The sequence below is a fragment of the Schistocerca americana genome, chromosome 6 (genome assembly GCF_021461395.2).
Source record: "Schistocerca americana isolate TAMUIC-IGC-003095 chromosome 6, iqSchAmer2.1, whole genome shotgun sequence".
Classification (NCBI taxonomy): Eukaryota; Metazoa; Arthropoda; class Insecta; order Orthoptera; family Acrididae; genus Schistocerca; species Schistocerca americana.
Genome location: NC_060124.1, coordinates 155,796,531 through 155,821,528, shown reverse-complemented (window position 1 = coordinate 155,821,528; position 24,998 = coordinate 155,796,531). Strand labels below are relative to the sequence as shown.

The following is a 24,998-nucleotide window of genomic DNA, read 5'->3' as shown; positions in this document are numbered from 1 at the left end:
AGTTCCGGTTGTGGCACAGACATTGCTTGAGAGTCAGCTGCAAATGTTCTCTCCTATTATACACAGTAGCTCATTGTCATTGCTTGTTTTGCTAATAGATTACACAAAAAGTTGACATATTGTACAGTATTGACATATTGTTTGCTCGAGTATCATGTCGTTTTTGGAAACCCGGAATCTACTATGTAGGAATCAACATGGATTCCGGAACCAGCGATCGTGTGAGACCCAACTCGCTTTATTTGTTCATGAGACCCAGAAAATATTAGATACAGGCTCCCAGGTAGATGCTATTTTTATTGACTTCCGGAAGGCGTTCGATACAGTTCCGCACTGTCGCCTGATAAACAAAGTAAGAGCCTACGGAATATCAGACCAGCTGTGTGGCTGGATTGAAGAGTTTTTAGCAAACAGAACACAGCATGTTGTTATCAATGGAGAGACGTCTACAGACGTTAAAGTAACCTCTGGCATGCCACAGGGGAGTGTTATGGGATCATTGCTTTTCACAATATATATAAATGACCTAGTAGATAGTGTCGGAAGTTCCATGCGGCTTTTCGCAGATGATGCTGTAGTATACAGAGAAGCTGCAGCATTAGAAAATTGTAGCAAAATGCACGAAGATCTGCAGCGGATAGGCACTTGGTGCAGGGAGTGGCAACTGACCCTTAACATAGACAAGTGTAATGTATTGCGAATACATAGAAAGAAGGATCCTTTATTGTATGATTATATGATAGCGGAACAAACACTGGTAGCAGTTACTTCTGTAAAATATCTGGGAGTATGCGTGCGGAATGATTTGAAGTGGAATGATCATATAAAATTAATTGTTGGTAAGGCGGGTACCAGGTTGAGATTCATTGGGAGAGTCCTTAGAAAATGTAGTCCATCAACGAAGGAGGTGGCTTACAAAACACTCGTTCAACCTATACTTGAGTATTGCTCATCAGTGTGGGATCCGTACCAGATCGGGTTGACGGATGGAGGAGATAGAGAAGATCCAAAGAAGAGTGGCGCGTTTCGTCACAGGGTTATTTGGTAACCGTGATGGCGTTACGGAGATGTTTAACAAACTCAAGTGGCAGACTCTGCAAGAGAGGCGCTCTGCATCGCGGTATAGCTTGCTGTCCAGGTTTCGAGAGGGTGCGTTTCTGGATGAGGTATCGAATATATTGCTTCCCCCTACTTATACCTCCCGAGGAGATCACGAATGTAAAATTAGAGAGATTAGAGTGCGCACAGAGGCTTTCGGACAGTCGTTCTTCCCGCGAACCATACGCGACTAGAACAGGAAATGGAGGTAATGACAGTGGCACGTAAAGTGCCCTCCGCCACACACTGTTGGGTGGCTTGCGGAGTATAAATGTAGATTGTACATTATTGACATATTGTACATAATTAACACTTACTGTTATTGTTTGAAGTGTTACGACAAAATTTTCATTGCTGTTTTGTTTGCCATTTCAGTTGGAATGCCTTCTAGTGCATTCATGTTTGTTTTTCTGAATTGGTGGTTGATATCTGCCAATCTTAATGTAATAACTTAGAACAGTGCAGAAAATTTAGTTGATGTGAGTACAATTACCTCACATTATTTCTGACCCTGGCAGCCTGCTGGTTGAAATTCAGTACCCAAGGACAGTTCTCCAGCAGAACACCAATACAGGGAAACAAATTAAGTAGGTAAAGTAAGTCCAACTCATTGCACTAAATGAATAAACAGAAGCATCCAATACCGCTCCCTTCTTGTCATTCTTCAGCACAAGTAGTCAAGAATTGAAACAATTCTTGTGTGTGTCTTTTGCTCACCTGTGAAACTGAGAAAGAAATGATTTCAGCCTTAGGAAAGAAGACCCAGTAGTGAACCTTGCGAGACTTCCCATGTTGTGTACCCCCATTCTATGTTTAATGTTGTTACTACGATACAATCAGTAAATGTGGCTGTGTGCTTTTTGTCCATGTAAGAGGGATGTCATTGATGCCATAACATTTCAGTGAGCACAGGAGTATTTTGGGGTCCACACAGTCGAAAGCTTTGAGAAGACCCTAAAGTATGCAAACAAAATCTTTTTCTTGTTTATCTCTGCCCTGACATCAGTTTTTAGGTCTTGCATGGTATTGTCTGTGGAGTATCTGTAATGAAAGCCAAACTGAGTAGTAGTTAACATGTTCTGCTCAGAAAAATGAGCCAATATTTTATCTTAGGCCACCACTCAGACACCTTTGAGAAGACTGGAAGTAATAAAATGTGTCTCAAATAAGAACTCGGTGGTTTATATCTAATTTTATAAATGAGTCACTAGACCATATCTAAGTCTCTCAAGAAGTATGTCCTGAATGATTAACTGCTTACAGATAAATTTGTTTTTGAATGGAATCTGCCTCCAGCAAAACACAATTGTTCTTCCTTGATCGAGATATGTTTCAATGAAGTTAAAGCATTGTCAGTGGATTTTTATTTTCTTTCTATTAAACACAAGGAAAAATTTTCTTTACTAACTGTGTGTATACAAATTTGAGCTTTTAAGGAATTATTCTCAAATTTGAAAACAGACATGATTTTTTTGTGTATACCTTGTTACTAAATACTATGGTTTTTGTGGTCTTTTATGTTTTGCATTACAGTTGTTTATCTTCCACAGTTTGTCATCTGCAACCACATAGAGCTGAAAATAAAAAAAAACATCATTAACATCATTTATGACTGGTAATGTTATGGTTAGGCTTAATATTCATTAATTTTATGTGGAAGTGTATGTGCATGCATGCATTTGTGTTTCACTTTTTTTGTTTTGTTTTCCCCATTATCTTCACTGTGAGAAAGTGCACTTCTTAAACTTTCAGTGTCACTGTTTACAGAAGTGCAAAAACAAAATGATGGGCAGCTGAACAGTTGAATTTGTTCGAGATGGGAATTTTAAATCTTTGTAAGGTTTATCTATCACTGTACAAAAAATGATGTCTGTTTTCCAATTTGTGAATACTTTCATAAAAACTTGAATTAATATATGTATAATGGACTCGCATTCGGGAGGACGACGGTTCAATCCCGCGTCCGGCCATCCTGATTTAGGTTTTCCGTGATTTCCCTAAATCGCTCCAGGCAAATGCCGGGATGGTTCCTTTCAAAGGGCACGGCCGACTTCCTTCCCCGTCCTTCCCTAATCCGATGAGACCGATGACCTCGCTGTCTGGTCCCCTTCCCCAAAACCAACCAACCAACTAATATATGTATAGGTAGTAAAGTACATTTTTCTTGTTGTTTAATAGAAAGAAAATAACTGTAACTTCAGCTAAACATGTCTGAGTAAAAGAGGAAAAAGTGTGTTTTACTCGAGCCACATCCAACCCAAAAACAAATTTATTTGTGAGCAAGTTTGGACACAAGAGCTTCAACATCAAGAGGAACTGCTTACAATGATAGATCATGGCTAGCCCTGTAATCTGTGCATACAATTTCAATGTTTTTCTAGAAAAATCATTATGGTGACCTAATTAATTTTGTAATCTTCGTAGAGTTTGTATGTTTGAAACTAGTGTCTTGGAAGCATTGATTCGGAGACAGGCACAATGAAAATACTGCTAAACATTTACATTTTCCACCAAAAGGCCTTTTTTTTTGGAAATAGAAAACACGCACACACACACACACACACACACACACACACACACACACACACACACGCCACACTCTATCAACAGTCTTGTATGTGCACAACACATGACTACATATCACACATACACAGCAGTCCACAGTTGCGCGCGCGCGCACCATCTCTGGCAACTGTGGACTGCTGTGTGTGTGTGATATGTAGACATGTGTTGTGCACATACAAGACTGTTGATAGAGTGTGGCGTGTGTGTGTGTGTGTGTGTGTGTGTGTGTGTGTGTGTGTGTGTGTGTGTTTTCTATTTCCAAAAAAAACTGGCAACTGTGGACTGCTGTGTATGTGTGATATGTAGTCATGTGTTGTGCACATACAAGACTGTTGATAGAGTGTGGCTTGGAAGTCTGAGCATATGAGGTTTGGAAGTCAACAGTAAAACACAAGAAAGACGAGAATGAAAAGGATGGACACTGAATAAAGCATGAGTTAGATGCTAGTAACAAAGAAAAACAGCATTAGGATGTGGGATGGAAGAAAAACCATTAGGCAAAATCAACTGTGGAAAGTCGAGGATAATATTCTTTTTATTCCATCTTCCACTACGCATTTTTTGAAACTAATGTCTTTCAGTGTGCATGCTTTGTCTGCCAAAGTAAATCTAATAATCTTTATTTGGTTGTTAATAGTAGGTGCAGTGTTCACTGCCACTGCAACAAGTAATCAATGAATTTAGTGGTGATCAGATTTTTGTGCCTCATCATTACTGCCACAGCTCTTTCTGGGTAGTCAGTTTCATTCACATCAGTATTTTTGTTATTGCCTGTTTACTAAATGTTCCAGACTGTTTATGCTGTATTCTTCGAATGTTTTAATGTTTGTGAATAGTGGATGTGTTTTTCTTCTTTGATAATAGACTGAAGAATTTTACAGTACTGGTGGTAACAGGGTTCCAAATCTTGGCTGCAGCTTGTCCTCTGAGTAAGATAGTACAAGGTACTTTAATCCAGAAGTTATGAATGTCCCATATCTGATTTTATTTAAATTTTGCCATGTTTCTTTTAATGGTAAATAAGACTCAAAGTGCTGTAGGAATATGTTTTTCACAATGTTAATTTCTTTTATGTTCACATTGGTGTGTACCTGCAGTTGCTCCCTCCTTGAAGCGGTGTCTGTGTCAACAGAGACCAACACACTTACTTGTTGGTGGTAGACACTTATGAGATAAGTTATAATAGGCTATTTTCTTTGTCAAAAAGTTATTTCTATAACCATGGAATTTTCTTGGTTTCAGTTATGGCCTACAGTTTCCTTGAATTCTTGCTACCAATACCGTCACCATCTTTCTGTTTGGCTGTCCAGTTTCTTTCATCCTCTCAACCATTTTCCTCTCAACCATCTTCCTCTAAAAATTCTACTAGAGTTCATTCATCCATTCATTCATTCTCCTTTTTCTTCTTCTTATTCTTCTCTTTTTTTCTTTTGTTAAAAGAAAAAATTCTTAAGAGTATCTCTAGTCAGATATACATAAGGTTCTAAATTGGTGGTAAACAACTGCACAGTAGTTAGCATTTTTGCTGGAAGGCACACATTTGTCAGTTGTGTAATTTGCTGTAACTTTTTTTTCCCAGTCCAAATGCTGTACCATATCAGAGTTTATTAAGATTTCTTTTGCATGTATAGTCCATATGTTGTGGTTCTCTATGAACTAAAAATGACACAATTGTTAATGGAACTGGTTATTTCTGATTTTTTCAGGTGCTATTTAAGAAGAAGTTAAGTGGTAAACAGTGGTTGTCACTGGTTCTGCTTACAGTTGGTTGTATGATGAAAGAGACTGATATGAGCAGTGATAAGAAAAATTCATTTACTTCTACCAGTACACCAACTGCCTCCCAGGCTGGCTTCCATTTCAGTTTCAACGCTTTGCTTATTGTAATTCAGGTAGGTTATGTTTCTCACAAAAAATTGTGATGTCAAAACAAAGCAGTAAGTATTTTTACATTATATTTGTCTCCCCTCTGCATTAATGAATGTCATGGCACAGGTCAAGAGCATTATTCTGAAAATTTTTGAATGAGTGACTACAATCCATTGTTATACTCCCAAGAAATGAATGAATTTGTCACATTCACTCTACGAAAAACAGTGTGTCTCTTAATTGCTTTTAGATGTTTCTAAAAGTTGTAGAAGAGAGACGGTAGAAGTAGTATTGCATATACACCCATATGTTCAAATCACAGTGAAGTGTGTGGCAGAGAGTAATTCCCATTGTACTATGTATTAGGGTTTCTTCCTGTTCCATTTGCCTATGGAGTAGGGGAAGAACATTTGTGTGTGCACACTGTAATTAGTAAAATATTGCCTTTATAATTTCTACAAAAGTGATACATACTGGTTCTCGAAAACCTATGAGTCTTTACAGTGTAGTAGACATCTGTCTCCAAGAGTCTGCCAGTCCAGGTTTTTCACTTATCCATGATGCTTTCTCATGAGTCAAATAAACATACTACCATTCATTATGTCCTTATTAGTATACTTTCAATAACCCCAGTGGTGTAGATCCCACACAGTAAGCAATATACTTTATAGACTGCATTTTCATGTTACAGATATAAACACAATCAACTTTCTTCTTTATTCTCACTCTAAATATTGATTCTCTAAGTGTAGCTAAGTACAGAAACTGCTTGACATCATGACCACTGTATTCAAATCCAAGTGTTATCTTCAAGAGTAAAGTGTGATACGCTTAGTCAGGAATATGTATTGTACAATGAATTACTTGTGCATTGTCCCTAACCCATGTAGTGTGATTCATCTGTTATTGTACAGGGATGATGAAACCACGACTCCTTGTGTAGACAAGAAAAAGTCCAAACCAAGGGCCTCATTGGCTGAGAATGAGGACTATCTCGTCATACCCACTTTTATCTGAATGTTACAATGAACTGATCTGGGTGGGAACTAGAATGTAACATACTGATATGCCATTCTGTTGAAAATATGATTTCAGTCATATTTTTTCATGATTGTTTACTGCTGGCATGTCTTCAAACAACTTTATGAACACTTGTTACACGGAAAATCTGCCATGTTATATGGGGAGAACTGAATGAAGTCACAATCATTAATACCTGTCTCTCTGGTAATCATATTTTGTATGCACTCACTGTGGGTAGCCAGTTACACAGGAATATTATATGAGGAACTTCAGTAGAAGAATGAGAGTTAAAAACCTGAGACAATGTTTCTTTCATTGCAAGACAAAATTTGACCCTTGCAGGATATGCCTCTGTGTACAATTAATTCATTAAGTCCCTAGGAGAATGTAAAGCATAGTTTATGATGGGATGAATACAAGCAAAGGCGCATAAGTGAGCAAAGCATACTCTGGGGTGAGAAACAGCATTTGGTGGCATTCAGTTTGTAATTGCAAATGCTCGCTTGTGTTCTGCTGGTTGTCAGTCTTTCAGAGAAAGGTCAAAGGAATTTCACCTGCTTTCTGCTTTGAGACTGTGCTTAATGTGATCATCACTGAGATGATTTGCTTTCACAATCCATTATTTCTCACATGTGAACTGTTGTAATTATGTCACATTATTGCTATTATTTTAGGATCAGGTTATTTGTATATTTTTACATTACAATAATAGTACTCTTGGACATTATCTTCCTTACCCTTACCTTGGTAGAATGCTTGAGGGCTTTGTGTTTGGCACTGCAGATATTGGAAACTATCTATAGTATAGCAGTTGTTGAAACGCAAAACAAGTTCATAAGACAAGCATAACTGTATCCAGTTACTAAGAGATGTATATAAGTTCTAACCTTTATTCATCTAAGAGCATTCGTTGCTATTTAGTATCCTGCTTTGCAGCTTTCTGCTCAATTGTAGTGAGCAGCCACTAGAACTCATGTATCAATGTACTTACAAAGTTTTGTAACTAGGCTAAGGAAGGCTAGAGCTGGAGATCAGTGGTAAGAGAACTACCACCACATATTTAACCCTTGTGTAAAAATTCAGACAGCCATATGTATTGTTTCCTATGATGATTTGCTGACTTAATTGTCAATTCATTCCCGTACAAAATAATCCTGTCTGGAGATCACAGTTTTGTCTCGTAACAATAAACAGCATTCTGACAAATGAAACCTGGGCACTTGTCAGCATTCACTTGGTTCAAAGCTCATTCTCTTGTTTTTTCATTCTATCCTTTGTAAATGCTTGTTTGCAGATTAAAGTGATTAGTAATGAGCACTAGTGAATTGTTCTGTCCAGGCTAGGCTCACTTCTGTTCACTTCATTGTAAATTAGATGTAACAGTAATTTATACAACATAGGCAATGATAAAAAGTAGCAAAAGAGTGTCTTTCGTAATATTCTCCTCATGATGTACAATTGTCGTCAACAACAGTGGCATTTCATTCCATGATTTTGTGCAGTTTTATATTGCTTTGAATTACTTCTTGGTACAAAGTTATAGTGGATACCAAAGACAATAAAGACCCTTGTGGTCTGAGAACGAGTGAAGGTGATGCCCACTGCACATGCTCACACATTCAGTGGCTCTATCTGGCTGATACCGTGATGCCTGAAAAGAATGTATTCATGTGTTGATGATTTGCATGTTGTGGATACCATACATGCTGAATGAGAGACATAATGTTCAACATCTGGTGTTTTCTGTCAGCTGCTTTTGGTAACTTGTAGAATTCTTGGGTGTCCTCCCAGGCCACATCATAATTTCTGCAAGGTGTTTCGGCAAACAGACTTTTTGCCATCTTCAGATGGTTCCTGATGACTGTCACTCTGCTCTTGTCAGTGTCCTATATATTTTGCCAGTAACCTCTCCATCACTCCACTCCTGTCACTGCCCATGCAGCCACCATGGTCGTGGCAGGAGTGTTGCCCAGTTCTGAACTCTGACCTCAAGTGTCTGCATTATTGCTGTTGGGTACAGACCTCACTGTATGGGAATGCTTCTCTTTTTCTAAGCTCAGTGCAGACTTCTGTGCCTGACTCAGTTGTAGACTACAATCTTTGTTAATTAGACCATCCTGGCCCCTAATTTCAATGCACTCTTTTAATCACCCAGTCCTAGAAGTAGGATGATTGCCAAAGTATTTTGGTGTTGTTATAGTCTGTAGTATGGCCATATTTTATACCATGGTCAGCCATGGCTGTTTTGGTGGTCTGGCATTATTCATTGTGGCATCAGAGTTCAAGGCACCTCTCTTCTACCAAGCATATAGTTTCCTCACTGTTGGCTTTGCCACATTGGCAGGGGATTTCAAGGACCTCTGATTTGCAAAGGCCTGGGTCATCCTTTACAGAACCTAGTAGTGTCAGGGTTTTTGGGGGCAGACGAAAGTAGGATTTAACAATGGTGTTGCTCCAAGATTATGTTGACTTTTCTGGACAAGCAGGATACACACTATTGATTTGTTCTCTTCATATTCCTCCTGATGTTTTCTAGATATAGTCTATCTAAATGAACTCCTTATCTGCTTGCTGCTGTACCCATTTCTTTGGAATGTCATCTCCGGGTGATTCAGCTCAGTTGGTTGCAGGCGGATTGTACCCTGTGAACAAGCATGTGTAAAATGTCTTCACACTGTGTGTTGGGGTGACTACTGCAGACATGTAGATACAAATCAGTGTTTGTAGGTTTTCTTTACACACTGTGGCCCAGCTTGCCATCTGGTTTTCATTTCACCAGGACATCAAGGAATGGAAGATGGCATCCTGTTTACTTCTGTGATAAACGAGGTGTGTTGGAGTGAAGCAAGTTATGATGGAGACATTCACCTAAATTATCCCTGCCCATGTGGCAAAATAATGATTGTGTTATCCACGTACCTGTAGAAAGAAACTAGTTATAGCTTTGCTTGCTCCAGGACTTTCTCTTTGAAATTTTCCTCGAACAAATTCACTGCAACCAGTGATACAGCATACTATGTGGCAATGCCACCCATCTGTTGCTAATAGTTTCCATTGAACAGAAAGTATGTTGAAGTGAGCACAAACTTGAAGAGTCTCATCAGGATGATGTTGAATTTGTTGTTTGACAATTCTATGGAGTCCTTCAGTGGTACCCTGGTGAAGAGACACATTACATCGAAACTCACCAAAAGGTCACTATTATTGAGGCGAAGTTCTTGTAGATGGTGTATAAAGTGAATGGAATTGCCGATGCGATGTACGCATTTCCATACAATCAGGAGAGTAGTCAGGTGTATGGCCACGTGATATATTGCTGCTCCAGTAATGCTATTTATAGGGTGAGTTGGAATGCCCTCTTTGTGGACCTATGGCAGCCCCTACAGTCATGGTGGTGGAGCTGCTTGTAAATGAAGTTTCTTAACAATTTTCACATCAAAACTACCATAACGAAGTACAGTGGTTTTTCTCTGGAGGCAACTTGTCAAATCTCCTTCTTTCTTCCTGTATGCTGCATCATCAAGATCGTCATTTTCTGTTTATATTTTGTGTGCAGGAACAACACAGTAGCACTCCGTTTGCCAGTGGGCAGGATGACCAGCTCTGGATCATAATGTAACTCATGGGTAGCCAATCTTTCTACCTAAAATGTTGCTCTTCAGTGATGTGGCCCTGGTGAACATGTTACATGTTTCATGGTGTATTTCTCCAGCCTTGTTGACACTGGAAGCCAGAGATCAGAGGAAGGTGCTGCCCCCACCACCACCACAATCATCCACTGTGGCAGCCACTTGGACAGCAATAGCAGCAGAGTGGTGAAGGGGATAATGGCCAACACATATAGGATGCTGACAAGAGTGAAGCAGCAGTCATCAGGAATCACTGGAAGATGGAAGCTAGTCTGTTTCTGTTTGCCAAAACATCATGGAGAAATTGTGATGTGACTCGGTCTGATACCTGAGCTTTCTAGAAATTAATAATACACTGGTAAAACATCAGGTCACCTAGCTTTTCAATAAGATTTCTTTTGGCAATTAAAATTTATATTCAGCATTGTAACTGTTGAAAAGGGGTGGCTTTATTGTAACTTCCTTAAAGTTAAATTTTTATGAATGACTGGGACATAAATTCACTTCCCCCTAAGCTCAGAAAATAAAATCTGCATGTTTCTTGCACTATGTAAGTGCTGTAGTGCGAGCAAACATGATTTGTGGTCATAGTACTTTATAGAGCAACACGTAAGTACAGGTTGTGTGTGAACACATGGCTGGACAACAGTAATTCAGGTTACAGAATAGGACAAGCACTCGTTTGTGATTACTTAAATACTACTGTTTCTTTGGTGGCTCAACAGAGCACATCAGGGGGCTGATCCAGATCGCCTCTATAAACACGTCTGTGAACTGTATAGATGCACAATCTTGGAAAATTGCGTGCATCATGAGTGAGGGTATATCAGTGTTTCTCTGCTTTCTTGCTAGAAATCTATCCCACCATTTAAGAGGTAATTGACAATAGGAACTGGAAGACAAATTATCTGCAATTCTCCTATCACAATGAAACCTCAGCTAATTATTGAAAATCAGTGGACCTATTCTGTACCAAAAAATGAGAGCCCACACATATAAAGAATCATCATCAGCACACAAAATACCTATTGGCCACATGGTTGCAGCTTACTCACTGGGCGTGTACTACATTAACGATAAATCAGAAATTCCAAAATGTTTGCACAAACAGTCATTACATGCACAGAATACACACCAATAAGAAGAGTTTGAATCATTTGGGAACAAAAAGAATGCCTATCACCTGTGCTGTAAAGTCATACTTGGTCTCTCTAGCCAGTAGCAGATAAAGTGGAGATGAGCAGTATTTTTGTATGAGATTTTTTATGAAGCTCACAGTCTGCAGTGTTGATCATAAAACAAACTAAAAATTTCTGACTTTTAGCTGTGTGTGAAGTCTGAGCTAAAGACTTCAATGATTTTGCGACATCCCAAGTTGTATTTTGTCAGTAACTTGGGTGCGTGAGCTTGGGACGTCACAGACCTTTAATTTGTAGTCTCTTCTTCATTGACAACTCCTGATATCCTCTACGCTGAAAGTTCACATTGGCGCAGAATGATGTTTGTTCAATAGTGTATATGACACTAACATTCTAGCTGAAATTAAAATGCATTTTATTCATTCCAGCTATTGATTAATAATAATGGTGACCAGTACATTTATTATGAATGATAATTAGTGTGAGGTTACATGTCAGCACTTACAATTTCACAATTTTGATGGTGAATTTGATGCTTCAATTGTGGCACAAAATAATCTGTTCACTTTCGCATAAAATCACAGTTCACAAATTGTTAAAACTCTTTTATAGTAGTTTGTTAAATAAGAAGATCACACCATAGTAGTTCAGTGAAGTCCATCCTTTATCAAATTCATCATGTTCAACAATTAGTAATTTCAGTGAGAATAACCTAATACACTTTTCATAATCGCAACACTGGTTACACAGAATACTCATTAGTTTTACATACTGAATTCACCCAAAGGTTTACTTGTTTGCAGAATATACATACTTATATTGTGAGTCAAACAACAGGAGCAGACTGATCACAGATGTTACTCATTGTATTTCAGACTGTAAGAATAAACAGCTTTTTTGAAAACTGCATTAGTCTTTAAAATTCAGCTAGGTTGAAATTTACTGTTTTTTATTGCAAGAACCAATAGAATTTTTGAGCATGGAAAAGTTACTGTTTACAAAATTAAAAAAAAAGAATGAACACTGTTTTTCTTCTGCAGTTTGGATCCCCTCGTTTACATGAATGTACCTTATATTGACTGGAATACTCTCTTTCAAATTGTGAAGGCGGCAGGGGTAAAATACAGGGAGTGAAAGGCTATTTACAATTTGTACACAAACCAAATGGCAGTTATAAGAGTCAAGGGGCACGGAAGGGAAGCAGTTATTGAAAAAGGAGTGAGACAGGGCTGTAGCTTATCTCCGATGTTATTCAATCTGTATATTGAGCAAGCAGTAAATGAAACAAAAGGAAAATTTGGAGTAGGAAAAAAAAATCCATGGAGAAGAAATAAAAATTTTGAGGTTTGCCAATGACATTGTCATTCCTCAGAGACAGCAAAGGCTTGGAAGAGCAGCTGAATGGAATGGTCAGTGTCTTGAAAGGAGGTTATAAGATGAACATCAACAAAAGCAAAACGAGAATAATGGAATGTGGTCTAATTAAATCAGGTGATGCTGAGAAGGAATTATATTAAGAAATGATGCATTTAAAGTAGTAAATGAGTTTTGCTATTTGGGGAGCAAAATAACTGATGATGGTCGAAGTAGAGAGGATATAAAATGTAGACTGGAATGGCAAGGAAAGTGTTTCCGAAGAAGAGAAATTTATCAACATCGAGTACAGATTTAAGTGTCAGGAAGTCGTTTCTGAAAGTATTTGTATGGAGTGTAGCCATGTATGGAAGTGAAACTTGGGCGATAAATAGTTTAGGCAAGAAGAGAATAGAAGCTTTCAAAATGTGGTGCTACAGAGGAATGTTGAAGATTAGATAGGTAGATCACATAACTAATGAGGAGGTACTGATTAGAATTGGGGAGAAGAGGAATCTGCAGTACAACTTGACTAGAAGAAGGGATCAGGTGGTAGGCCACGTTCTGAGGCCTCAAGGGGTGACCAATTTAATGTTGGAGGGGAGTGTGGAGGGTAAAAATTGTAGGAGGAGACCAAGAGGTGAATACACTAAGCAGGTTCAGAAGGGTGTAGGTTGCAGTAGTTATTTGAAGATGAAGAGGCTTGCACAGGATAGAGTAGCACGGAGAGCTGCATTAAACCATTCTCTGGACTCAAGACAACAACAACAACAACAACATCATCAATCGCATATTGCAAATAATACTTAATTACATGAAATTATTATGTAGTACATTAATTAATGAGTGTTGTACAGCAAGCGGTACAGAAAAAAATAAGATAACAAATGTTGTAGTTGAGTTCAGAATCTAATAGTGATTGTTACAAAATCTATTGTGGAAAATGCTAATGGTTGAGAACTTCGAGTTAAATTATTGCAGAAGATAATTAGTTTTAGATAATTTAAAATTCTTCCCTGTAAAGTTGGAATGCTTAACTTTCACTTGGTGTAGGTCACTTCATGGAATTTTACTGATTAGGTTATAGGTTTTTGCAGGTAGCAAACTGTAATACAAACTTTAGCTAATTACAACATTTAATTAACAGTGCCCTAACATAAAGTTATTATCAAATTGAATCAGAACACTTGAAACAGTAATTTGAACAATAAATTTCAGAGAAATCCAGTTGAAATAAGTTGTTATATAAGGGCTAATGTCTCGAGGTAAATGTATTGAAAGTAAGACCAAAATTAGTTGAAACTTCTTGTTATTGATGGGAAGAGGAAAAAATAACTGATGGAAAGACTTCAGCTGCTTTGTCACAACCTGTTCAGCTGATTGTGTAAAAGTTCTCAATTTTATGTACCTCTGATATATTTGAGAGTGGGCAGATGATATTCTTCTGCCTTATGGTTTGTCTACATAGACATCTACAATCTATAAACCACTGTGAAGTGCTTGGCAAAATCCACTTCTTGTTGTACCATGTATAAAGGTTTCTTCCCATTCCATAGTGTGTGGGAAGAATGAGTGTTTAATGCCTCAGTGTGCATTGTTATGAGTCTAATCCTCTCTCTCTCTCTCTCTCTCTCTCTCTCTCTCTCTCTCTCTCTCTCTCTCTGTGTGTCCATCTCCTACGTTTATATCTACATCTACATAGATACTCCGCAAGCTGCCGTACTGTGTGTGACAGATGATACCCTGTACCAATACTAGTCATTTCCTTTCTTGTTCCACTAGCAAATTGATTGTGGAAAAAATGACTGTCTAAATACCTCTGTATGAGCCCTAATTTCTGGTGTCTTACCTTCATAGTCCTTATGTGCAGTGTCTGTTGTCAGCAATAGAATTGTTCAGCAGTCAGCTTCAAATGCTAGTTCTCTAAATTTTCTCAATAGTGTTCCTGGAAAAGCACGTCGCATTCCCTCCAGGCATTCCCATTTGAATTCCTGAAGCATCTTTGCTCAAACTTACTGGTAACAAATCTAGCAGCCTGTCTGTGAAATGCTTTGATGTCCTCTTTCAATCCAACCCATAGATTGCACCTATATGCAGTCTCCTTTGCTGATGAACCACACTGTCCCAACAGTCACCAATAAACTGAGTTCAACTGTTTGCTTTCCCTACCACAGTCCTCACGTGCTTGTTTCAATTCATTTTGCTTTGCAACATCATGCCCAGATACTTAAACAACATGACTGTGTGAGGCAGTACATTACTAATGCTGTATCCAACCATTACAGGCTTGTTTTTCTTGCTTACCTGCATTAACTTACATTTTTCCACACTTAGAGATAGCTCTCATTCATTACACCAACTAGAAATTTTGTCTTAAGTCATCGTATACCCTTCTACAATCACTCAAATTCAATATCTTACCATATACCATGACATCATCAGCAAATAACTGCAGATTACTGCCCACTCCGTCTGCCAAACCACTCATGTATATAGAGAACAACAGCCAGTGGTCCTGTCACACATCCCTGGGGCGTTCCTGACAATACCCTTGTCTCTGAACACTCGCCGTCAAGGACAACATACTGGGTTCTATTACTTAAGAAATCTTCGAGCCACTCACATATCTGTGATCTTATATGCTCATACTTTCATTAACAGCCTGCAGTGGGGCACCATGTCAAATGCTTTCCTGAAATCTAGAAATATCGAATCTACCTGTTGCCCTTCATCCATAGTTTGCAGTATATCACGTGAGAAAAGGGCAAGCTGAGTTCCACAGAAACAATGCTTTCTGAATCCATGCTGATTCATGGACATAAGCTTTTCAGTCTCAAGAAAATTTGTTATATTTGAAATGAGAGTATGTTCGAAGATTTTGCAGCAAACTGATGTTAGGGGTATTGATATGTAATTTTTCAGGTTTGTTCTTTTGCCCTTCTTGTATAATAGTCACCTGCACTTTTTTCCAGTTGCTTGGGGCTGTGTGCTGGCTGGTATTGATATGTAATTTTTCAGGTTTGTTCTTTTGCCCTTCTTGTATAATAGAGTCACCTGCACTTTTTTCCAGTTGCTTGGGGCTGTGTGCTGGCTGAGATTTTGTGATAAATGCAAGCTAGGTAAGGGGCCAGTGCCGTAGTGTACTCTTTGTAAAACCAAATTTGGAGTTCATCTGAACCTGGTGAATTATTTATTTTCAAGTCCTTCAGTTGTTTCTCTACACCAGGGATGCTTATTACTATGTTGTCTATGCAGGAGTTTGTCCAATTGTCAAATGATGGTGTGTTTGTACAATTCTCCTGTTTGAACAGTTTATTGAACACAAAATTTAAAACTTCAGCTTTCATTTTGCTATCTTCAAAAGTCACAACAGAATGGTCAGCAGGGGACTGAATGGAAGCCTGAGAGCCACTTAGCAATTTTCCATAGGATCAGAATTTTCTTGGATTCTGTGCCGGATTTTTGGCTAAGGTATGACAGTGGTAGTTTTTGTATGCCTTGTGCGCAGATCTTTTCACAGACGCACAAATCTCTACTAAACTTTGCTTTTCGTCATTTGTGCATTCCTCTTTGAACCGATACTGCAACAGCCTCTGCTTTCTCAGCTTCCTCTGAATCTCTTTATTAAACCATAGTGGGTCTTTTCCATCCTTTGTCAACTTACTAGGCTCATAACTCTCCAGACCACGATTTACAATCTGCCTGAAATTTGCTCATAATCCTTCTATGTCCATCTTACTGGAACTAAGTGACATCAGTTCACTCTCTAACAACTGCTTGTTTGCTCTTTCTAGCAGGAACACCTCCTAGCCTTCTTGACTGATTAACTAACTTTCATAACCATTGTTGCTATAATGACATCATGCTCACTAATCCCCATTTCTATACTGACATTGTCAAGAAGATTAAAAAGGATTACAATTCAAATATTTGTATCCACATTTAGGTTTTCCATGGTTTCCCTAAATTGTCAAAGCAAATGTTGGCATGATCCCTTTGAAAGGACATAGTCAATGTCCTTCCCCATCCTTCTTTAATCTGAGCTTGTTCTTCATCTCTCAGCCCCCATTGTCAGCAAGATGTTAAATATTAATCTTCTGTTTTTAATATTTGAAGTAAGTTGCCAATCTTCACACTTCTCTCGTAGCTTGCCAAAATCTGGCAGAATATTTGTGCAACTTTTTTCAGACAGTACTTCATTGTATATAACTGCATCATTATCTGTGGAGTAATGGAGGTTACTCCTAACTGTCTGCAAGGTCATTAATATACAACAGAAACAGCAAGAGTCCTAGTGCTCTTTCTGGAGCATGTGTGAAGTAACTCCCACTACACCTGAAAATGGTAGTAAAGTCCTGAAATGTATTATGCTATGTGGAAAAAAAACTGTAACTGGTGCGGTACCTTATTATTTAGATCATTGTGTTGTTGTCTGTGTAACAAAACAGGATATTACTGTCAGTAATTAATTATAAATTATAAGAGACAACTGTACTGATCCCCAGAACATCTGCCATATACTACTGACATCTCTATGTTGCAGAATCTGAGAACATATTCTATGTGACAAATTATGACTTGCTTTGAAGCAAATAGGGATCTGAACACCATTGATTTGAAATCCAGCTTGTTGTGTTATTTTCAAATCTTGGAGTTGAGGTAACTACATAGGAAAGATTTTGATCTTTTGTGGTCTTAACACCTAATGAAGTCTATACATACATATTGGATACATTGCCAGGTTCATGTCTGAAATGAAAATTTCCTTAGTCCTAAATGGCAAGTTATTTTAGACACAGTAAAAATGACAGGGATCCCCAGTCAAGTGGAATAGGAGCAAAACTACTCATATTACTACAGACTGGAAAAAAGTGAAATGAAATGATTATATGACATTGATGACTTGGCCAAGGGAAGTTTGGGTGCCATGTTGCAAGTCTTTCCAGTTGATGCCATACTGAGTGACTGCGTGTCGATGGTGATGAAATGGTGGTGAAGACAACACAACTCCCAGTCCCATAGTGAGGACAACACAGCTCCCAGTCACCAATCAGAGAAAATCTCCAACCTGAACAGGAATTGAATCCAGGCCAGCTGCACGGCAGTCAGACTTGCTGATCATTCAACTAAGGGGGGCAAACCATAAATTGAAAATTAATAGTCAAAGCCAAAGAATTTGATACATTTACAAGAAAAGAAAAAGAAAATTTGTAATTCCCAATTTTTGAGTTTTGCAACGTAGTTAATGTTATCAGCAATGGAAAATCCAGGATGGAATGTAACAATATTAGAGAAGGAAAGTTCTACTCACCATATAGTGGAGATGCTGAGTCGCGATAGGCACAACAAAAAGATTCACACAATTATAGCTTTCTGCCATTAAGGCTTTTGTCAGCAATAGACACACACACACACACACACACACACACACACACACACACACACACACCCCTCTGCAGTCTCAGATAATTGAAACCACACTGCGAGCAGCAGCATCAGTGCATGATGAGAGTGGCGACTGGGTGGGGGTAAGGAGGAGGCTGGGGCAGGGAGGGGGAGGAATAGTATGGTGGGGGTGGTGGAGAGTGAAGTGCTGCAGTTTAGACTGAGGGCAGGAGAGGACCTGGGGGGGGGGGGGGGGGTTGGGGGGGGAGGGGGGAGGAAGTAGCAGTAAGGAGAGAAATAAAAATAAATTAAAATTAAAAACGGAGTGTGGCGGTAAAATGACGGCTGTGTAGTGCTGGAATGGGAACAGGGAGGGGCTGTATGGGTGAGGACAGTGACTAACGAATGTTGAGACCAGGAGGGTTACAGGAACGTAGGATGTATTGCAGGGAAAGTTCACACCTGCGCAATTCAGAAAAGCTAGTGTTGGTGGGAAGGATCCATGTGGCACAGGCTGTGAAGCAGTCATTGAGATGAGGGATATCGTGTTTGGCAGTGTGTTCAGCAACAGGGTGGTCTACTTGTTTTTTGGCCACAGTTTGTCAGTGGCCATTCATGCGGACAAACAGCTTGTTTGTTGCCATGTCTACATAGAATGCAGCACAATGGTTGCAGCTTAGCTTGTAAATCACATGACTGGTTTCACAGGTAGCCCAGCCTTTGATGGGATAGGTGATGTTAGCGACCGGATTGGAGTAGGTGGTGGTAGGAGGATGTATGGGACAGGTCTTGCATCTAGGTCTTTTACAGGGGTATGAGCCATGAGGTAAGGGATTGGGAGCAGGGGTTGTGTAAGGATAGACGAGTATATTGTGAAGATTTGGTGGACGGCAGAATACCACTGTAGGAGGGGTGGGAAGGTTAGTGGGCAGGACATTTTTCATTTCAGGGCATGACGAGAGGTAATCGAAACCCTGGTGGAGAATGTAATTCAGTTGCTCCAGTCCCGGATGTTGCTGAGTTACGAGGGGAATGCTCCTATGTGGCCGGACTGTGGGACTTTGTGAGGTAGTGGGAGACTGGAAAGAAAAGGCACAGGAGACTAGTTTTTGTACAAGGTTGGAAGGATAATTACAGTCAGTGAATGCTTCATTGAGACCCACAGTATATTTTGAGAGGGACTGCTCATCACCACAGATGCGACGACCATGGGTGGCTAGGCTGTACGGAAGGGACTTCTTGGTATGGAATGAGTGGCAGCTGTCAAAATGGAGGTATTGCTGGTTGTTAGTAGTTTTGATATGGATGGAGGTTCTGATGTAGCCATCTCTGAGGTTGAGGTCAACATCTAGGAAGATGGCTTGTTGTGTTGAGTAGGACCAGATAAAGCAAATGGGAGAGAAGTTGTTGAAGTTCTGGAGGAATGTGGATAGGTTGTCCTCACCTTCAACCCAGATAGCAAAGATGTCATCAACGAATCTGAACCAAGTGAGGGGTTTAGGATTCTGGGTTTTAATTAAGGATTCCTCTAGATGGCCCATGACTAGGTTGGCATAGGACAGTGCCATGCAGGTGCCCATAGCCGTTCCCTGGATTTGTTTGTAGGTATACCTTCAAGAGAGAAGTAATTGTAGCTGAGTATATAGTTGGTCTTTGCGACTATGAAGGAAGTTGTTGGTTTGGAATCCATAAGGCATCTGGAAATGTAGTGTTCAATTGCAGTAAGACCAGGGGCATTAGGAATGTTTGTGTACAGGGAGGTGGTATCAACAGTGACGAGCAGGACACCGTGTGGTAAAGGGATAGGAACTGTGGAGAGTCGGTGGAGGAAATGGTTGGTATCTTTTATATAGGAGGATAGGTTCCAGGCTCAAAGTGGCAAGGTTTGTAGGTGGAAGTATCTGACAGCTGATGGAGTCCTCCCGCCAGGTAATTCTTGTGGTTCAAAACAACGGTGGTGGAGCCTTTGTCTGCAGGTAGGATTATAAGGTTGAGATCAGTTTTTAGATGGTGGGCTGCGGCTCTTTCTGTGGATGTAAGGTTAGTTTGCATGTTGAAGGATTTGGAGAATGATGGTGAGGCAAGGTTCGAGGTTAAGAAAGTTAACAGGGGATGGTTTGGAGGCAGTGGGGGTGAATCACAGTTGGATAGAGGAGTGAACTGAGTTAGGCAAGGTTCAATACTGGTCTTTGATTGAGTCTGGCTAGTCGGGTTGGTGGCAAAAAGTGTTTCCACTGTAGGGACCGGGGGAAGGAGAGAAGGTCTTTAACAAGTCCTGCATGATTGAATTTGGAAGTGGGGCAAAATGTGAGGCCTTTGGAAAGGACTGATACTTCTCTGGGAGTTTCTTAACCTCAAACCTTGCCTCACCATCATTCCCCAAATCCCTCAACATGCAAACTAACCTTACATCTGCAGAAAGAACCGCAGTCTACCATCTAAAAACTGATCCCGACCTTATAATCCTACCTGCAGACAAAGGCTCCACCACAGTTGTTTTGAACCGCAAGGATTACCTGGCAGAAGGACTCTATCAGCTGTCAGATGCTTCCACCTACAAACCTTGTCACAGTGACCCCAATCCAGTAATCCAGCAGGATCTACAGTCACTGCTCAAATCCTTCGGTCCTGGGTCAGTTACTGTGCCCCAACTGAGAGAATCTCTGCTCTCGTAGACCAACACCTTCAACCTATTACCCGGAACCAATCCTCCTATATAAAAGATACCAGTATTTCCTCTACTGACTCTCCACAGTTCCTGTCCCTTTACCACACGGTGCCCTGCTCGTCACTGTTGATACCACCTCCCTGTACACTAACATTCCTAACGCACATGGCCGTACTGCTATTGACCACTACCTTTCCAGATGCCCTATGGATTCCAAACCAACAACCTCCTTCCTAGTCGCAGTGACCAACTATATCCTCACCCACAATTACTTCTCCCTAGAAGGCATTATCTACAAACAAATCCAAGGTACGGCTATGGGCACCTGCATGGCACCATCCTATGCCATCCTATTCATGGGCCATCTAGAGGAATCCTTCCTAAAAACACAGAATCCTAAATGACTTCTTTGCTATCTGGGTTGAAGGTGACGACACCCTATCCACATTCCTCCAGAACTTCAACAACTTCTCCCCCATTTGCTTCAACTGGTTCTACTCAACCCAACAAGCCACCTTCCTAGATGTTGATCTCAACCTCAGAGATGGCTACATCAGTAACTCCATCCATATCAAACCTACTAGTCACCAGCAATATCTCCATTTCGACAGCTGCCACCCATTCCATACCGAGAAGTCCCTTCTGTATAGCCTAGCCACCCATGGTTGTCTCTTCTGCAGTGATGAGCAGTCCTTCTCAAAATATACTGAGGGTCTCACTGAAGCCTTCACTGACCGTAATTATCCTCCCAACCTTGTACTAAAACAAGTGTCCTGTGCCTTTTCTTTCCAGTCTCCCACCACCTCCCAAAGTCCCAGAGTCCGGCCACAGAGGAGCATTCCCCTTCTAACTCAGTACCATCCGAGACTGGAGCAACTGAATTACATTCTCCACCAGGGTTTCGATTACCTCTCGTTGTGCCCTGAAATGAGAAATTTCCTGCCCACTATCCTTCCCACCCCTCCTACAGTGGTATTCCGCTGTCCACCGAACCTTGACAATATACTCATCCATCCTTACACAACCCCTGCTCCCAATCCCTTACCTCATGGCTCATATCCCTGTAAAAGACCTAGATGCAAGACCTGTCCCACACATCCTCCTACCACCACCTACTCCAGTCCGCTCGCTAACATCACCTATCCCATCAAAGGCAGGGCTACCTGTGAAACCAGTCATGTGATTTGCAAGCTAAGCTGCAACCACTGTGCTGCATTCTATGCAGGCATGACAACCAACAAGCTGTCTGTCTGCATGAATGACACCGACAAACTGTGGCCAAAAAACAAGTAGATCACCCTGTTGCTGAACACGCTGCCAAAAATGATGTCCTTCATCTCAGTGACTGCTTCACAGCCTGTGCAATGTGGATCCTTCCCACCAACACTAGCTTTTCTGAACTGCACGTGTGGGAATTTTCCCTGCAATACATCCTACATTCCCATAATCCTCCTGGTCTCAACCTTCGTTAGTCACTGTCCTCACCCATCCAGCCCCTCCCTGTTCCCATTCCAGCACTACACAGCCGTCATTTCATCACACACCCAGTCTTTTAATTTCTTTTTATTTCTCTCCTTACCGCTACTTCCTCCCCCCCCCCCCCCCCCTTCTCTCGTGCCCTCCATCTAAACAGCAGCAAAAAAATGGTTCAAATGGCTCTGAGCACTATGGGACTTAACTTCTGAGGTCATCAGTCCCCCTAGAACTTAGAACTACTTAAACCTAACTAACGTAAGGACATCACACACATCCATGCCCGAGGCAGGATTCGAACCTGCGACCGTAGCAATCGCGTGGTTCCGGACTAAACAGCAGCACTTCACTCTCCGCCACCCCCACCATACTATCCCTTCCCCTCCCCGCCCCAGCCTCCTTCTTACCCCCACCCAGTCGCCACTACTGTCATGCACTGGTGCTGCTGCTCGCAGTGTGGTTTCAGTTATCTGAGACTGCAGAGGTGTGTGTGTGTGTGTGTGTGTGTGTGTGTGTGTGTGTGTGTGTGTGTGTGTGTGTGTGCGAAAGCTATAATTGTGTGAATCTTTTCCTTGTGCCTATCGCGACTCAGCATCTCTGCTGTATGGTGAGTAGCAACTTCCCTTCTCTAGTTTACTTAATGTTATTTTATACAATGTTTTGACAGCTTTTCTTGATATCTGCTTTAGGTGTGTTAAGGACAAGCTGTGCACAAATTTTTATACGTGTGTTTGTTTCCCAATGCAAACTTGCTGGTCTGGTTGAATGAATTATTTGCTTAAACATGTCCTGTCTGTAGTTCGGTTGGTAACACATTGCTAAGGTTGGACACACATTAAGGAGACAACTAAGGAAATATGTTTAAACTTTGAGTAAAATTACAGTATTAACTTGTTTAAAAACTTGAAAATATGGAAATTACCGTAGAAATGCTGAAAAATATGAACTACCATGCTCAAAGGAAGAGCCATCTTAACTAATAAAAAAAAACTACTTTAAAAATTTAATGATCTTGTTTCTAGAAGAAATGCAAGAGCAATAAATAACCGCAACAACAGTGCTCTTGCAGTTGATCAGAGAATTGACTAATGGCAGTTCACATGAACAAACATAAGCAGTCTTCTCAGGCTTCAGCCGTGAATGGAGCGATAAGTAATCTTGATATATTGTGCAATTAAAGCTTTCTCCACCACATACCTCTGTGATTTATGGAACACAGGTGAAGGTGTTCTTACAACATTAACAATGAGATGTCTTCTTTTTATTTAGGAACTCAGTAATGATAATGGCTTTGTAATTTTTTGTGCTCATTATTATTATTTTTTGTTTCAGACCGTGTGTTCCTCATTTGCTGGCGTTTACAATGAATACCTTCTGAAGGCAGATGGTGCAGATGTCAATGTGTTTGTACAGAATGTGTTCATGTATGTGGATTCAATTATATGCAACGGAGGTATACTTCTGGTGCAGGGACAACTTTATAGTGCTTTCACATGGGAAGCACTTTCATCGGTGTTTACATTTAAAGTAATGATTATAATGTTCAACAATGCAGCTATTGGTATTATTACTAGCTTCTTTTTGAAGAACTTAAATTCTATTCTGAAAACATTTGCAAGTGCGCTTGAATTAATGTTTACAGCAGTACTCTGTTGGTTAATATTTGGAATACCAATATATGTGAACACTGTTATTGCCATCTCCATTGTGTCGTATGCTGTTATACTCTATTCTCAAAATCCAGTTGTAAATCAGTCACAGAAAGAAGACAAGCAAACAGAGGAAGAGGAAGATCTGTTAGATGTTTCTTCTGCCTAACTTATTAATATTTGCAGAAATGGTCCAAATGAATTTAAAAGGCTGCACCTTTGTACTTGCAGAATGTACCAAGGAGTTCTGTTGGTTAACTTGCGTTGGCAACTGGCTTTTTATTTCTGAATTGAAGTCATAATTATAGCCTGTGATATTTACATAGATTTAACTTTCGTTATTTATTGATATTATAAGAAATTGTCCACATAAATTTAGAAGCCTGTGTCTTTATACTCATGAATTTTATAAAGGATTGCTGTAAGTTAACTTGTGACCATAATCAATGGCACATAATATACAGTTGTTATGGTGAACATAAATGTGGAACATTTTATATGCTGCAACAATACAAGTGCAAGGAACAATGAGAGCAGAAGAATTTCCGTACTTTTCATATTTTCCAACCATTTCTTGTGGTCTACTCTATTCTGTTAAACAAAAACATTAAAACATTACCTTTCAAATTGGTCAATGTTAGCAACTAATGTCAAGATTTGTATAGTCATCATTTCACCAGAATATTTACTGGTTTATATGCTACCAAGCAGACAAATATAAGCTTTTAAATACGTTAGGACGTGAAATAATGGGACATTTCCATGAACTTGCCCAAAGATTGATAAGCATTTAGCTTCTGTTATACTTGATCTTTTTATTTATGGTGGTTATAATGTGTTTAAAGATTATCATTTCAAGATAATTTTGCATTGATATAAGGCTCAGTGTGTTCATTTGCTGTGTACTGAATAGTTACATAACTTACACTGATGCATTTTTTAATTCATTAATTTTCTTGAGCTATATTCCAAAAACTTCAAATAACTTGAAATAGTAATTATAATAGTAACAATATCAGAGAACTAATGAATATTTGTGGCCTTGGTGAAGTGAAGTTATGAAAGGTGCTGGATACTGTCTCAGCATATACTTGTTTCTCGAGCAGAAATGTCAGTGGACTAACTAATAGAAGAGCTATGTTTTTTC

General features: G+C 39.8%; 1 protein-coding gene across 1 annotated transcript in view; it reads left to right on the top strand.

The window, feature by feature from the left end:
• LOC124619805 (UDP-galactose transporter senju) overlaps positions 1-24,158 on the top strand; it is an 80,863-nt gene extending 56,705 nt beyond the window's left edge. Inside the window, exons 5-6 of the mRNA XM_047146400.1 lie at positions 5,370-5,555; positions 23,535-24,158. Coding sequence (XP_047002356.1) covers positions 5,370-5,555; positions 23,535-24,020 — 672 coding nt within the window. The 3' untranslated portion in view covers positions 24,021-24,158. The remainder of the gene's footprint in view (positions 1-5,369; positions 5,556-23,534) is intronic.
• Positions 24,159-24,998: the final 840 nt, after the last annotated feature.